This window comes from Mytilus californianus, unplaced genomic scaffold, assembly GCF_021869535.1.
Source record: "Mytilus californianus isolate M0D057914Y unplaced genomic scaffold, xbMytCali1.0.p SCAF_1, whole genome shotgun sequence".
NCBI lineage: Eukaryota > Metazoa > Mollusca > Bivalvia > Mytilida > Mytilidae > Mytilus > Mytilus californianus.
Genome location: NW_026262581.1, coordinates 8,968,893 through 8,984,866, shown reverse-complemented (window position 1 = coordinate 8,984,866; position 15,974 = coordinate 8,968,893). Strand labels below are relative to the sequence as shown.

General features: G+C 31.1%; 1 protein-coding gene across 4 annotated transcripts in view; it reads right to left on the bottom strand.

Annotated features, from left to right (window-relative positions):
- Positions 1 to 15,974, bottom strand: part of LOC127699323 (high affinity cAMP-specific 3',5'-cyclic phosphodiesterase 7A-like) — a 106,701-nt gene that overhangs the window by 59,578 nt on the left and 31,149 nt on the right. For 2 of the 4 annotated variants that reach the window (XM_052203026.1, XM_052203027.1), the window contains exon 2: positions 12,573 to 12,633. In XM_052203026.1, coding sequence (XP_052058986.1) covers positions 12,573 to 12,633 — 61 coding nt within the window. Of the gene's footprint in view, positions 1 to 1,395; positions 1,528 to 8,701; positions 8,797 to 12,572; positions 12,634 to 15,974 lie in introns of those variants that run through there. The other 2 variants (XM_052203028.1, XM_052203029.1) reach the window with 2 other exon arrangements.

Here is a 15,974-nt window from a genome sequence, read left to right as displayed (position 1 = left end):
GAAAAAAAAAATAATATTTGAAGAGAATTTTCTTTTGAGGAAAAAAAATTGAAAAAATTTTTTGGTACTGAACCTTGTGGTACAATTTCAGAGCAATCAAAATACTTATACACAAGTTATTGTCCTGAAACTAGAAAAATGCTTGTTTTGGTCCCTTTTAGAGATCCATACACTTAAACTAAAGTTATTGTCCGGAAACCAAATGTCTTCAGTATGCACAATAGTATATTATACAGTTAATATTCTGAGAAAGTTTTGTTTCAATAAATTCTAAAATTAGCTTTACAAATGTAGATGGAATTGCAGTTGCAAAATGGATAAGCTCCACCTCCCAGATAAAGCAAAAGCAAAGTCCATGATTTGCTAAGAGAAACCTTCCCACACAAAATAAGCAAAAAAATAAAAGGTTCTGAGAAAGTTTCATTCAATTCTAAGGAGGGGTTTAGGAGGAAAAGCAGATACAAATGTGAACTGTGGTATGCAGATAGGAGAGAGTCTTTAATTGTCATCTGCACTGCCAAAGTTAACATCAAAAGTCTTTTGGATGAAGAAGTGTGAGTAAAATTCTGTAAAAGTTTTTCCAAATTCTGTCAAGTGGCACAGGAGCAGTTGCAGATCTATGCAAATGGAGATATGGATGGACACCCCATCACTTATGTCCCGCCAACTTCAGAAAGTGGGGGGTATAAAAGTAACGAATGTGGTGTGATGAACACAAGAAATTATAATAAGTGTCATAAAAGTCTTCATCAGTTTCTTCTAAGAGGAAGGTATTTAACTATGTGTTCAAACTGCCACATCTTATTATTAACATAGTGTAAATGATAATAAATATCCATGAGAGGCTTGCTAGATCCTTTGCCAGGAAAGGATAACCCTAAACAGTTCTTTTCAGAGACTCTGTTCAATAAAACAGACTAAACCATGCAAAAGCTTGCACATGTAAAATTTCAATAAAAACATATTTCTAAAATAACTTATGGAAAGAGGATCAGTCATTATACCAGTGTATGATCAGGGATGGCATCTCCAAAAAACAATATGGAAAGAACCAAACTTTTGTGTCATACTGAATAAACAATATCATTTTCAGTAAAAATTATCAGTAACAAGTTTTTACAGCTTTCAAGAGTTTTCATGGCTATTATGAACCCTGCTTTTACTTTATGAAATATAATATTAATTTTAATATGCAGGTTATATCATTACCAAGTTAGTGTCCCAATTAAGTACAAAATGTACAATATTATTAATGTGTAACAAGTAAAATGTTAAATTGACCTCATTTGCACTTGCAATACAGTTAATTAACCCCATTTGTAAGGAAAACACTACAAAATTAATGAGGACACCCATCGCAAGGTCAAAACAAGTTACCTACAATAAAAATCTTACCCATAAGATAGATCAGCAAATATTCCCTTAATGAACAAGTGTTTACACAGAGTCAAATTCCAAAAAGGAAATGTTTACAACCTAATGTATACTAAATTAGTCACTGTTAGTACACACAAAATATTTAACTTCTTATCGAGGTTTTTGTCAGGAGTCCAGATTAATATAATATTACATATAGTATTTCTATATACATACTGTATAAACTGATTTTCAAAGTAAGTTATTTAATTTACAATACATTTTCACTTAATGGGTGGATAATTTTATGTAAATTTCTTTAGGCCACTTGAAACTAAATACATATGTATACAAAAATAAGTTTGAAAATAAAAATGAAAAATTTTATATCATGAATATTTATAAAAAAAAACTCCTGACTGAAAATTGGCTTGCTGACTTGCAAACAAGAATAAATGAATTTTTTCTAAATGACAAAATTGTCAAAATAGATCTGACTATCTTCATTTTTCACAGAACTCTTTAAATTAAATTAAATTCTTTTAGAATATTATATTGTGTAAGATTTCAAGTGATATCAATATTCTACCCGAGGATTAATAACAACCCAATAGGACTGTGTCGATAATACAAAATCATCATAGCTTATTGTTAGTGGTCTGAATGCAACGCAGAAAAACTAATTCAAAACAAAATCCTTCTGGTCTCCATTCCATATCACCTATATATCAAGGTACATGTATTTTTTTCGTAATTTTTTTTTTTTATAAATTAGGTCATTAGTTTTCTCAATTGAATTGTTTCATATTTTTCATGTCTGGGCCTTTTATAGCGTATGGGTTTTTCACATTGTTGAAGGCCGTACGGTTGCCTATAATTGCTTACATCAACTTTACTTGAACTTGGTGGATAGTTGTCTCATTGGCAATAATACCACATCTCCTTATATTTATATTTATATGCAACTACTTACCGGATTATTACATGACATGAACATATACCAGGGTGCTACTATTCATTCCACCTTTTTGCATTATAGCCATGGTGTTGTTTGGTCTTTATTTGACTTCTAAATTCTAGATCCTAGCTTGTAAAAAACTTTAAGAGAAGTATGTACCCTATATGGAAAATTTCCCAAAATATTAACAAGGTTCAAGCACTGGTAGTTATGGAAATACTGACACAACACAATCCTGTTAACATCTGCAAGAAGAGTTCAACAGACAAACCCTGTAATGTATATGGGAAATTTTCTAATTTTTTTTTTTTAAATACTGATTAAATAAAATATATGTCATTTTGATGTTTGTTTTCACAATCAATTATTTACTTTTTCTATGTACCAGAATGCTACTATTTATTTACTTGAAAATCAGGATAAAAATATTTTTACAAATTCTTCCAAGCCCGGCCTTCGCCTTCCATTCTGCTAATAAAATGGACCTCCATTAACTGGCATTAAGCAGTCATCAAAATAAAAAAAATAACAATGAATCACAATTGCCTCATTTATCATTTTGATTCTGTTCACAGTTTCTCTGTATCCATTATTGTTTTCATGATAATATCTAAAACACCATAAGTACATAAAAATCATCATTAAAACGCAATATCTCTAATTAAAAGTCAATTGACAGTTTCAGTCCTGTGATTTACCTTGCTGATAATTATTGTGGTTTACAGTTTCTGTCTATCTATTATACTTTTCAAGAGTACAGGTTTATTTGCATATAAAATTGGTTTAATCACATTTTGCGCCAGTACAAAGTCAGGCTATCTGAATCATGAGTTGTTTATTGTTCCTTGTACATTTACTTGTTTGGAGGAGTTGGTAAGCAGTGTGGACAGTTGTACAGTCCAATATTTTTTGTAATTCCTGTTATCTTCTTATTTAATATTCAATACTCAACTAAAGTAGGACTAAAATCTTCATTTAATGACAATAGATCTAATGAGTATTTGTGGATATTTTGGGGCATTTTGGTAAATCCTGCTTCATTTCACAGAACTACTTTTTAAGATAATAGGCAAAAAACGTTTAAATTGACCAAAAATATTCATTTAATGCCCAAAATTCTTAAAAATATGGATTGATGGTTTCAAACAATTAGCAATTTCTTTCATCTTAAATTTTAAATAGTTGATCACTTTTTTCTAGATTGGTGGGACTACAATGACCATGAGGTGGATTTTTGTCCTAGACTACTAATAAGGGTCTTGCGGTAAAAGCTCATGGCCAGAGGGTCTTTGATGAGCATATGATATTTTAGTTGCTGTTAAAGTTGGTCAGATAGATTAGAACTGTTTTGACAGTCACACTTGATGACAGTTATTTTCAGGGCCTAGTAGACAAACATTTTCTGTTTTTAGTTCCTGTCTACCTAGAACAGTTTTCAAAAATGCTGAAATATGGTAAAAATTTTATAACTTCTATTAGAAGTCAGTTAATAGTACCTAAGAAGCATTTTCGTAGATCTTGAATTTCTCATCACTTTTGCTGTTTTCTGAGTTTCAATCTATCAGTTTTCATTATAGGCAAAAACTTTAAAATTAGTTAATAAAAAAATCATCAGTTAAGGGCATTTACTCCTGTTAACAGTCAATTGATGGTTGTTGACTGTAATGTTTACAGTACATGTCTATCTACAATACTCTTTACCCTAAAATTGGTCAAATATAGTAATTAAGGGACAGTAACTCCTACAGGCCATCTGATGGTAATAATGATAAGAAGGTAAATCGTAACATTTTGAGCATTTTTGCCTAGTTCTTTCTATCAATTATTGTTTTCCAGATATTAGTTTTAACCATATGTTTTTCCTCCAGTTTTGGAAATTCTATTAATAAAAAAGTACTTTTTAAAGGTGCTTCAGAAAAATGTACATGCATGATCAAAAAGAAAGAATTAGGTCAAAAATCCAAATGAACAGCCTGATTGCACTGTACAATAAGTAGGTTAGATTAATTACACATATATACTTATCTCACCTGAAATTTAACAACCTTCAAACTATTATGTAAAGAGAATAGGTAACCAAATACTCAGTAGTTCATGGGGTCTTGTTTGTATAGAATTTTCTTCAATAAGTGTCATTCCAACTGTAATCTTCTTTGGTGTCAATGTCAAACCAATTTTACAAGAATTCAATTTCGTAATATAGTGTACTTTTAATGCAAATTTTCCTCAATTTGGTCATTATAAATTACATACCAGACACAAATTTCAAACAAATTAAACAGTCACACAAGTCAAGGCAACATTATATAAGTGTTCAAACTGAAAAAAAGTTATTAATGAGATATACAACTGATCATGGGAAAAATACAATTGTTCATATACTGCAAGTGTTTTCAAAGTGACTAAACAATAGTTGACAGTTGTAAGATGTTACTAACTGTGTCCTGAATAGATTTCCCCGTCCACTTCATGATCCTTTATATGTGGTTAAATTTATACCGGGTAATTACTTTTTACAGTTTATGGTATCTTTGAAAAAAAACAGGTTTCATTCAATAGTTGTTATTTTTTCAAGAAATTTTCAAAAGAAAAATTAAGCCAGAAAAAAATATAGGTCTACAATAATTTTGAGATACATGTGTAATTTGGAAGTAAACAGGAGTCTGTGTGATTATTCTATATATATATATATAAATATGAAGATGTGGTATGATTGCCAATGAGACAACTCTCCACCAGAATTTTCTTATAGTGAAGCCTTGGATGTGATCCATTTTTTTATTGAGAAAGCTTTCTGTCAAATCAGTGGCGTAGAAATGGACTGAAAAGGGGGCAAACTTTTGAAAGTGAGAAGCAAAACAAAAAGTTGCCCCGCTTGCTTCAAGCTTCTAATTGCCAGTGTACTAAAAGTTATAAATATAACATCTGAGGAAGTTATCCCAAAATGTTTGAATGACAAAAAAATATGTATATTTATTGGTTGAAATGTGGAAAATAGAAAATACTATTCTTTGATCTACTGAAAATAATGAAGCTTCCATCTAGTTTTTAGAAACTGTATGCAAATTTGATGATTCTTGTTAAGCTTCAAAAACTTTATAAAAGTGCTCAAAATAGAATTCATTCTGCCAGTAGTTTACATACAGGAAACAAGTCAGCTTCAGGAATGATAACAAAAAGAATCAGCTCCTATGTCTAGAAATTCTGGGACAGATGAAAACTAGATCTCCTGCATATAAAATGCAGAGTACCAAAGCACCAAATTTTTTTTGAAAAAAAGGTTATTTAAAAAAAAAAAAAAAAACTAATTTATTCTTTCAAAGTATCTGGTTCTGTTAAAACTGTTGATCATTGTCAGATTGATTGATTTCTTAGTGGAGTTAAATGCCACTTTCTGCCCTCTTGGATATATCATCAAGGCCAGTTTTTATTGGTGAAGGTAGCCTGAGTACCTAGAAAGAACCACAACCTTCATCTATCTGTCAGATACTACTGATATTTATATAGTCTGTACTATAGGTTATAATTAGACTTCCAATTTCCAAAAAATAAAGGATACACTATTGAATTTATTGAATACCATTCAACAGCTTCTGGTAAAATAGTGCCTGACCTTATGAACAGTTATATAATCTGAATCTACACTGTTATTTTTCAACTATTGACAGTTTAAAAACCTAAAGATAATTTATTGACAGTTCAAGATAACATTTTCCTGATATAATGATAAAATTTATCATCCATTCAGGAATTGACATACTTTTACTTGAACTACTTTGACTACATGTATCATGACATCTTGATTTCTTCAATTCTGTTTAATTTTATACGTGTTATTGTGAGTTGTCAGGAATACGACAGTTGTTTTCCATTTGTTTGATGTGTTTGAGCTTTTATTTTTGCTATTTGATATAGGACTTTCCGTTTTAAATTTCCCTTGAAGTTCGGTATTTTTGTTATTTTACAATTTTTTTTTTTTTTTTTGTCAAATATAAAATATCAACTTAAATGGTTTATTGTACATTAACAATATATGTATTTTTGATAACACAACCATATTTTGTAAATGTCAGGGGTATAATTTTAAAGTCCTTCCAAGTTTATATAGTCTTAAATGAAAAATTGACCTAATAAAGATAAAATTAGACAGTTTAAAATCCTTTAAAAAAGCAAGGACAGAGGATTAGATGTTTTTCACAACAAACTAACTGTACATAAACAAAATCAACATTTTCATTTTTCTCAGAAATGTTTATAATGGAAAATACATTGGACAAATATAAGTGCTAGCTAGCTTTTAGTCCTCTTTTGGATTCATGTCATGAGAAAGGCTATTTTAAAAAGTTGAAATCTTAGGACTACAAAACTTCATTCATGTCACACAGACATCAGAGAATCTTTAATTTTATCAAATTACACACAATAAAGAGGATATAATATCTAGATAGAAATTCAACCAGAAATAAAAGAAGATCGTGTCTGAGGACACGAGTACCCACGCTCAAGCTTCAAACAAACGAAAATGGGACAGAAGGACGGAAAGACAGACGATCAAGGGCAACACTTAATGCTTCCCTTGCCTACGGCAGGGGTATAAAAAGTTTCAGTAGCACTTCCATTCATACAATCCAACACATGTTAGACGACCTCATAGTTTACTAAATCAACTCTAGATCTACCTGTAATATCAAAACAATTGTTAAATAAGGCTATGATGACCGACATAATTAACATGCAGACAGTTTAAATAGTACAATATTTGACTTAAGATAAATATTTAAGTGTGGTTTTGTGTGCAGTAAGTCAATGAAGGGGTTTCGGAAGTGTTTTAACTACCTATAGATAGTTAGATGACAGAATAATATGCATCTGTGACACACAACTTTTATTTACAGGAAATTTAAAACTTCTAAACATTTAAAGGATGGCCAGAAAAAATAAATACACTTTCAAAATGTCAAATTAACCTGTAAAAATAAAAAATTATAATTGGAATATTAGTTCATCGTTGGTTTCCTGCAACAAAATCACAAAACTTTGCAAGGTGAAATTGTCCAATGAAAAAAACAGAAATTCTACCATACTATATATCGTAATCTGCCTGACAACAATTCGTCCTTTGCATTGGTTTAATAAGAAAATTTTTTATTTAAAAATCTTTTATTTTCAAAAATCAAGTCCTCCGTAGGTAGCAACAAGCAACAACACTTATCTTATGCAAGAGACACTTTAATAATGTTGGCTTAATATGGGAAAGTTTTTCTGAAAATGATCATTTAATTTACCCATATATCAACAGGTGTCCAAGTGGTCAACTAAGAGGGCGAAAATGGTACCATTGGGAAAGGATTCTTTTAGTTATGAATTCCAATTTTCATTGCTTGTTTAAAAAAAATATCAATGTAAAGTATGCTTTTTATCATGTTTATTGGGATTAACCACAAAATCCATGGAAATTGATAACCTAATGCTAAAACTGCTACCAAAGTAAAATCCTAGGGTTAGGGATCAATTCTTAGGTTGAGGGGAAATCTTATCTTAATCACAACATATAACTTCACATGCTGAAAAATTAGGCCATGATACACCATTAATGACATTAAATGTTGTTATTGATGCTAATTTTACCAGCTTCAAACATTATAAGTTTTATCTATCAATTTCATGAAAACAGGAACTGACACATTTCTTACCAATATCTTAAAGCTTCATTTTGTCTTTCAAAAATTCAGCTAAAATAACAAAGAAAAATATCTCCTTGTACTGGTTGCTGTCAATAAGGAGAGCAAAAGGCACCATGGTGAAGTAGTAACAGAAAACATTAGAGTCTGTCAAAAAAAAAGTGGTCAGTATCACTATGTGATTACTTGGAACATTATCAATTTGGTGGTTCTCCAAAGGATGATGAAGTCAATGTTAAAGGAATACTGAATAAATTTTTAATTTCATATTAACCACAAGCAATGTATTGTCAGTAAGGGTAACAAAATAGCTATTTCCTATTTGTCGTACTTGAAAACAAGAGTTTTTAACTTTTTATTCTGAATTTAATTCAATTAAATGTCTACAAGTCATAAAGATTCAGACAGACCCTTATGTAAATATTGTTAAATCTTCAGTCTGCTTCTCCTCTGAAAGAAAAAACTTAGCAAAAAGCAGAAAATGAAAAAAGACAGGAATAATATTTTTATCTAACAATATGCTAGTACATCTGTTGTTGAAAGTATCTTAAATGGCTATCTGGATGACTATCCTGCTTCAATCAAAATCACTGAAACTTAATGTCAAAATCCTTATATTGGACCCTACTTCAACTTGAAACACAAAAGTAATTCAAAACCCATCTAAAAACAAATACTGCTCAAAATTTTCTACAATGGTCATTACCTGAAGTCATCTGTGTACGATGTGTATCCAATATGTGTGTATATTGTATGAATGGAATCAGATAAACACTATCTAAAAGATAATACAGAACTACGTCAAACCCAAATATTTTATTATCTAATTACAAAGATAAGTGTTTTAAATTACGTATGACATTCAGTTCTAATTGTACGAAGTGCATCATGATCGATAAAAATGAGGTTGATTATTAGAATTCAGATCATACACTTACATGAAAAAGTAGTTTTATAGAGGTAATGCCATTGTTAGTATTGGCTGTTAATTGGATTCTGTATTAATCCCAGATGAGGCCATTCGTGACAACACTTAGTGACATAACTTGTAAAAGAAACATTTCATCTTTAAACATCTTTAACACTAAACAGTGGTTTTAATTAAATCAGAAATTTTCCAAAATTATATCATATGGTCCAACATTGTTGGATGTTGAAATATATATGTTGTTGAACTTTGTTTGGCACTCGATGTTTACGTTGGTTATTCAAATAAAGATCAACTTTCAATTAGCCAAGCCAATATATATTGGTTATGAATTATTATTGAAATGTTGAGTACTATGGATTCAGTATTATTTGTTGGACACCAATTTTCTTGGGTACAGGTGAACCACGAATTCAAATGTTCAACGAATTACAAATTTTCTATAGGCTTTGTACACAGAAATTGGCAAAACCACGAAATCAAATATCCACGAAAATGCAAGTTTTCCTCGATCCACGACAATTGATACCCACGAAAATAAATGTATCCACAGTATACACCAATGAGACAGCAACCTAATGGCAAAAATAACCAGACATCTAGAGGGCAAGCTAACTTCATTTTGTGAAATGTTATTCCAATTTTTTTAACCCTTTTAATTTATTGGTGGATGGATGTGTGATTGATGTTCAGTGGCTAATATTACATTCACTTGTTATTGTGACAAGTAGATTAATTTATAGAAGTTGAAAAACCATTCAAGTAAAAAAAAAAAGGTGCTGCTTTGCTTCAACTGCTTATTTTATACTCATCTCTCTGTATGAAACTTTCCAAGTTCAAAGGTCACATGAAGGTTTGGCCAAACGAATATTCCCCAACCAATTATGACCAAGACGATTTTCATGATAAATGAGCATTAAAGTGAAATTCTATTTATACTGATGCAAGTTTCCATAAAATATGCTTTATTGTAACTTTCCAGATGATATATACTGTTAAGAAACAAATTGTTACCTTATTCAGTAAGAAATGTTGATATGGTTTCCAATGGTCATATCATTTCGGATGGGAAAGGTGGTATTTGCCCACTAATATTTCTAAATAAAGACAGTTTCTTACATTGAAATAGGTCACTTTTTGAGCCAACAAATTGTGGTAAAAAACCTGAACAACAGTTAAAATACTGTGTCTAATTACTATACATATATCATATTCCTAATATTAATATTTATCATACAAGGGGTGCTGACATCAGAGAAGAAAAATGCCATTTTCATGAATTAACGGCTATTATTAGTTCAAAAGTATGTCAACTAAATATATCACTGGTTTGTTTGGTTGTTTTTTTGAAGATTGGATTTTAAATCTCAGCTAAATATCTGCAAAGAGGACTTACAAAAAAATTTCATTCATTTTTGAAGGCCCATGTACAGATCCATCGGTTGTTACTAGGTAAAATGTATAACAACCAAAACAAAATGCATATGCCTTAAGTAAAATTTTCATTCTAAAATAAGTTCAGGAGTGACTGGATTGAAGGATGACAGCACAGATAATTGACACTAAGTGAAGACATTGGCTTACAAAAACCTTTAGTGCCAAGTATTCTTAAAACCTACTACAACAGTCAAAACTATCAGAGGATTAACCTTTTTTAAACCACAATACAAGTACCGGAGTACATACCCTTTGTTTTCTATAAATAAATAGTTTTATCTTGTCTCTAGTATTAGTTCCAACAATTAATTTCCATTAAAGATCAGTTAATATATACCAATCACTCAACTGTACTGAGAACAGGTATGTACACTTTGGAATCCAATAGCTGAGAGCAGCTGGACTTTTAATATAAATTTCGGTCAAGTCCGGAATATATGACCGTTTTGGAAGCCATGCTTTGGATGCATGTTTTGAAATGAGTACTTTTAGCTTAAAAATATCTAACTGCTCTGGTTTACTTTTAAAAGGGTAAAGCTGAGAAAAATTAAGGTGTGAATACATACACCTGCCTTTAAGTTAATGTCATTTAAGTGTCAATACCTTACTTTGTATGACAAAACCAGTTATATATTCGTCAAATAAATAGTGATGATAAATTTTGATTTTTCAATATTTTCATTGTAACAATTTATACTTTAAACAAATGACACTTAAAATTGCTCTTTGGAACAATTCTTGAACTTACAAATGAGACATAAGGTTTATCAGATCAGCCATTCTGATGAATTATATAAGCTGCCACTGGCATTTTTTTCAGTGAACTGCTAATGGAACAAACCTTTTCAATAACAAAATTATACCCATGTAAAGATGATAGAAGTCAGAATAAACAAAAAAGAAGATATGGTATGATTGCAAATCAGACAACTCTCCACCAGAGACCAAATGACGTAGAAGTTAGCAACAAAATGTCATCATAGGGCCTTCAACAATGAGCAAAACCCATACTGCATAGCAAGCTATAAAAGGCCCCAAAATGACAAATATAAAACAATTCAAATGAGAAAACCAATGGCCTGATTTATGTACAAAACAACCGACAACCACTGAATTACAGGTTCCTGACTTGGGAAAGGCACATACAAAATGTGGAGGGGTTAAACATGTTAGCAGGCTCTCAACCCTCACCTAAACCTGGGACTGACTAGTACAACAGAACAACAAAAGAACAAACTGTATAAAACAGTAAATGAAAAACAAATATGATAAACAGCAACAAACAACAACCACTAAATTACAGGCTCCTGACTTTGGATAGGCACATATATATGGCAGGGTAAAACATGTTAGCCAGCACCCTTCCCTCCCCCTAACCAACATGTTTCAAGCCTAGATCATAGGAAGCTGAATGAAACTTTGTTTATTGCTTGATTGCAAGTAGAATCCCACAAACTTCCACGATATCAAAAATATATATAATAAATGGGGAATGTGTCCATGGGATACAGATGATGCCCCCTCTTGCATATAATATTATAAAGGGATATAACTCAAGAACTGTAAAAGTGACGCTACCCAAATTTGTACTTGATCTGATTTTTGTGGTAATAAGCATTGTGAATACATTACATAACATTTGGTTGAGGCAAATTCAAGTAAGAGAACAGAAACGAAAAATTCAGCAATTTTTCCATTTATAAAGGGGCATAACTCTAGAACGGTAAAAGTGACGCCACCAAAATTCAAACTCGATCTGTGTTTTGTGGTAATAAGCATTGTGTATAAGTTTCATAACATTTGGTTGAGGCAAACTAAAGTTAGAGAATGGAAACCAATTTTGGGACGTACATACGGACGTACAGACGGACAAGGGTAAAACTTAATGCCCCCTCCGCTACGGCAGAGGCATAAAAACAAGAATATTTGTCCACTGGACAACATGTACTGCTCACACGATTACCATTTCTGTGTGCAGTGAACCATCAATTCTGGGTCAACATCCTAATTTGGTTAACATTTAAGCAATTTCACATCATAAATGAACATGAGTATTAAGTTTCAAGTTGGTGTGACCACATCTACATGATAAACTACCTTAAACAAACACATTCACTAAATAATGGACTGACCAACAGATGAAATGATGGATGCAAAAACCAGAGAAAACAATATCACAATATTTTCTTTAAATTGTACATTATATACATACCAAGCATTCTCACATATATAGCCGTTTCATCTTGCTTATCATATGATATACCTCCTCGCCTCTGAAATAGAAAAAAAAAAGTTAACTATCGTTAAAGAAAACTCAGTGAATAAGCTTAAAAGTGTGTCTGGTGTACAACATTTTAAGCCTGGTATGATGAGTTTATTTACTGACATAAAAAATTGATAGCTTCATATAATCTGGATTAAACAGAAACTTATTTCATTTAATTCAGGGTCAAATGGTGTTCTAACTCAAGGTTAGAATGCTGAGCTAAAGGAATAAAAACTTTCAAGATGTAATTTGTGCACAACACACCTATTTGTGATGACTATTAGTCACAAACAGCTTAAATCAACTAATTTCTATGAGAAGTGTGAAATTTCATGAAAAAAAATTCAGAAATCTTGTGCATTGCTCTATACTATGGTGTCTGGCTAGTAGTCACTACAACATTTAATGATGATGGGGTCTGAAAGTTATGCCAGTCCTAAAGTTCTTAACAATCAATCAACTCATTATTTTGATATTAAGAACATCAAAACTTGAGTACATGATAATTTTTCCAATTAATTTTAATGATCTTTAAAATTTTGAACATTCATACACCTGAAATCCAAACATAATCTTTAATAATTATGGACCAGAGGGTATTGAATATCTTCCAAAGTTTTACTTCTTAAGGACCCATCTAAAAACTTAAGCTAACATAAATATTTTTGATTACAATAAATCCGTCATTATGGAAATTTACAAAGCAATACTAAACATTTATTGAAATTGTATACAGTTATTAAGCAAATGTTTGAACAGGTCTCAACTTATAATTAAGATTGAAAACTCAGTGGAATCACATATTGGTAAAATCAGATATTTTCCCCATTAATTCATACTTTTGTGATTACATCAGAATACTAAGGAAATCAGATGCCAAAATGTATTGAAGAGTTGAATATAAAGTAATCTTGTGAACTGCTGACCGTATGAGACCCATAAAATCTTTGCAGACTGGCTTCCAGTTTTCTCTTTTAAGGCCGGTACACACGATAAGATTTGTATTTTAAGATTTGAATTATAAATTTTGTTCTTCTTAAAAGACGCTCTTGTTCACATGTAAAGATTAATCTTATAAGAACTTAAAAAATTAATAATATCCCTCATGCTTTTTCCCCTGCCAAATGGTACCAACAATGGAAATTGTATGGGTTGTAGCAGTGTCTGGTAATGGTATCAACAATGGAATTGTATGGGTTGTAGCAGTGTCTGGTAATGGTATCAACAATGGAAATTGTATGGGTTGTAGCAGTGTCTGGTAATGGTATCAACAATGGAAATTGTATGGGTTGTAGTAGTGTCTGGTAATGGTATCAACAATGGAAATTGTATGGGTTGTAGCAGTGTCTGGTAATGGTATCAACAATGGAAATTGTATGAGTTGTAGTAGTGTCTGGTAATGGTACCAACAATGGAAATTGTATGGGTTGTAGCAGTGTCTGGTAATGGTATCAACAATGGAAATTGTATAGGTTGTAGTAGTGTCTAGTAATGGTACCAACAATGGAAATTGTATGGGTTGTAGTAGTGTCTGGTAATGGTATCAACAATGGAAAATTGGAAATTGTATGGGTTGTAGCAGTGTCTGGTAATGGTATCAATAATGGAAAATTGGAAATTGTATGGGTTGTAGTAGTGTCTGGTAATGGTATCAACAATGGAAATTGTATTGGTTGTAGCTGTGTCTGGTAATGGTATCAACAATGGAAATTGTATTGGTTGTAGCAGTGTCTGGTATTCTAATATGTACTGCAAAGAAGTTATTTATAAAAAAGAAAATTTAAAGAAATGTTGGACAAGGCCTTGGATTAGATGGAGACATATATTTGATGTACATTATTCATTATTGGATGAGTTGGGTTTTCAGTTCCTGGTGTAGATACCTCCAGAAAGGCACTTTGAACACATAAAATCTAAAAAGCCTGTGCATTTGTATGGTAAACATGATTACAAACTGAGACCCAGAATGGTCACAGAATGGAACATTTTGGTTAGACTAATATAAAAGATCAGCTAAAATTTGCATGAAGCATGGAAAATTGCTCTATTCTTAATACAATCTTCAAGATTCTATAAGTCTTATAATACACTGTATTTAATAATACACACATAATCAGATTTATATTAATATTCAAGTCTTATAATACAAATCTTATTGCATGTACCATCCTTTACTGTTTCTATGATTACAAATTTATTGTATGCTCCCAGCCTTTTTTTTAGTGTACATGAACCAATTTCTTGCACTTGCACTGTAAAGTCTATACAAACTGGTCTCATGTTTTAAGCAGTCTTATTAATTGTATATTTGGACCTCTGTATGTCTATGTATACATAAACTATGATGAACACATTACAAATCCTATTATATATGGCCATCCTTACATACTAAGTTTTAAAACACTACTTGTAGACCTAAAATTGACGTCAAATTCATTGTCAAACTACATGGATAGTGACTGCAACAAGCTAAATAATAAGGTTATCAATATAAATAATAATGATAAAATATCTAATAAACTTGTCAATAAAGTAAATGTCCTTCAGATTATATATCCCTCAGAGAAATTGTGTGAAACTAGAAACTTAAAAAAAAAAAAAAAGAAATTGACCAGCATTTACATGGAGATGGTCAGTACAATTTCATTCTATTTAGATTTCTTTTTTAAATAACAAGAGATTGTTGTTTAATTGATGTCCAGTAGCAAATATCTCATGCACATTCAGGACAAAATTTGTATTCAAAAATAGTTTTAAAACAAAATTACTCAGGTGTCAGTCTGGTAGATCAAAGTCAACAGAATCAAGCTGTTTCACACTGACAGCAATTTGTATTTTTAAGCAGTAATAATTTTTCAAATAGCTTATGATAAAATTTAAACTGAACTCACAAGTGGCTTAAGGTTCTGGAGTCAGTTTCACAAAAAAAATTACGACTAAGATTGATCGTAAGTCATGAACAATTCAGTATACTTACGATCAATCTTAGTCGTATGTTTTTTTGTGAAACCAACTCCTGACATTTTGCAATAAAACATCATGAAGGTCACAGTCTGATATGGCATCTTGCTCACACAGGTCTCAGGTCAATAAGCAAAACTGCCATTGCCTTCAAGCATTCACACTTCTCATAATGTATATTACTTACCATTTCTCACTCTGAAATGGTGTGAAAACTCCTTAACCCCATCAAGCATTATTATATATTATTTAAAATTCTCATATCAAATTAGTCATGTTACCAGGTTAATTTCTGTAGATTATTATTTTCAATAAACTAATTTTGAATATGTGTGGCATTAAATCAAATAAAACTTTTCTTCAAATTTTCAACCATATATATGTGAT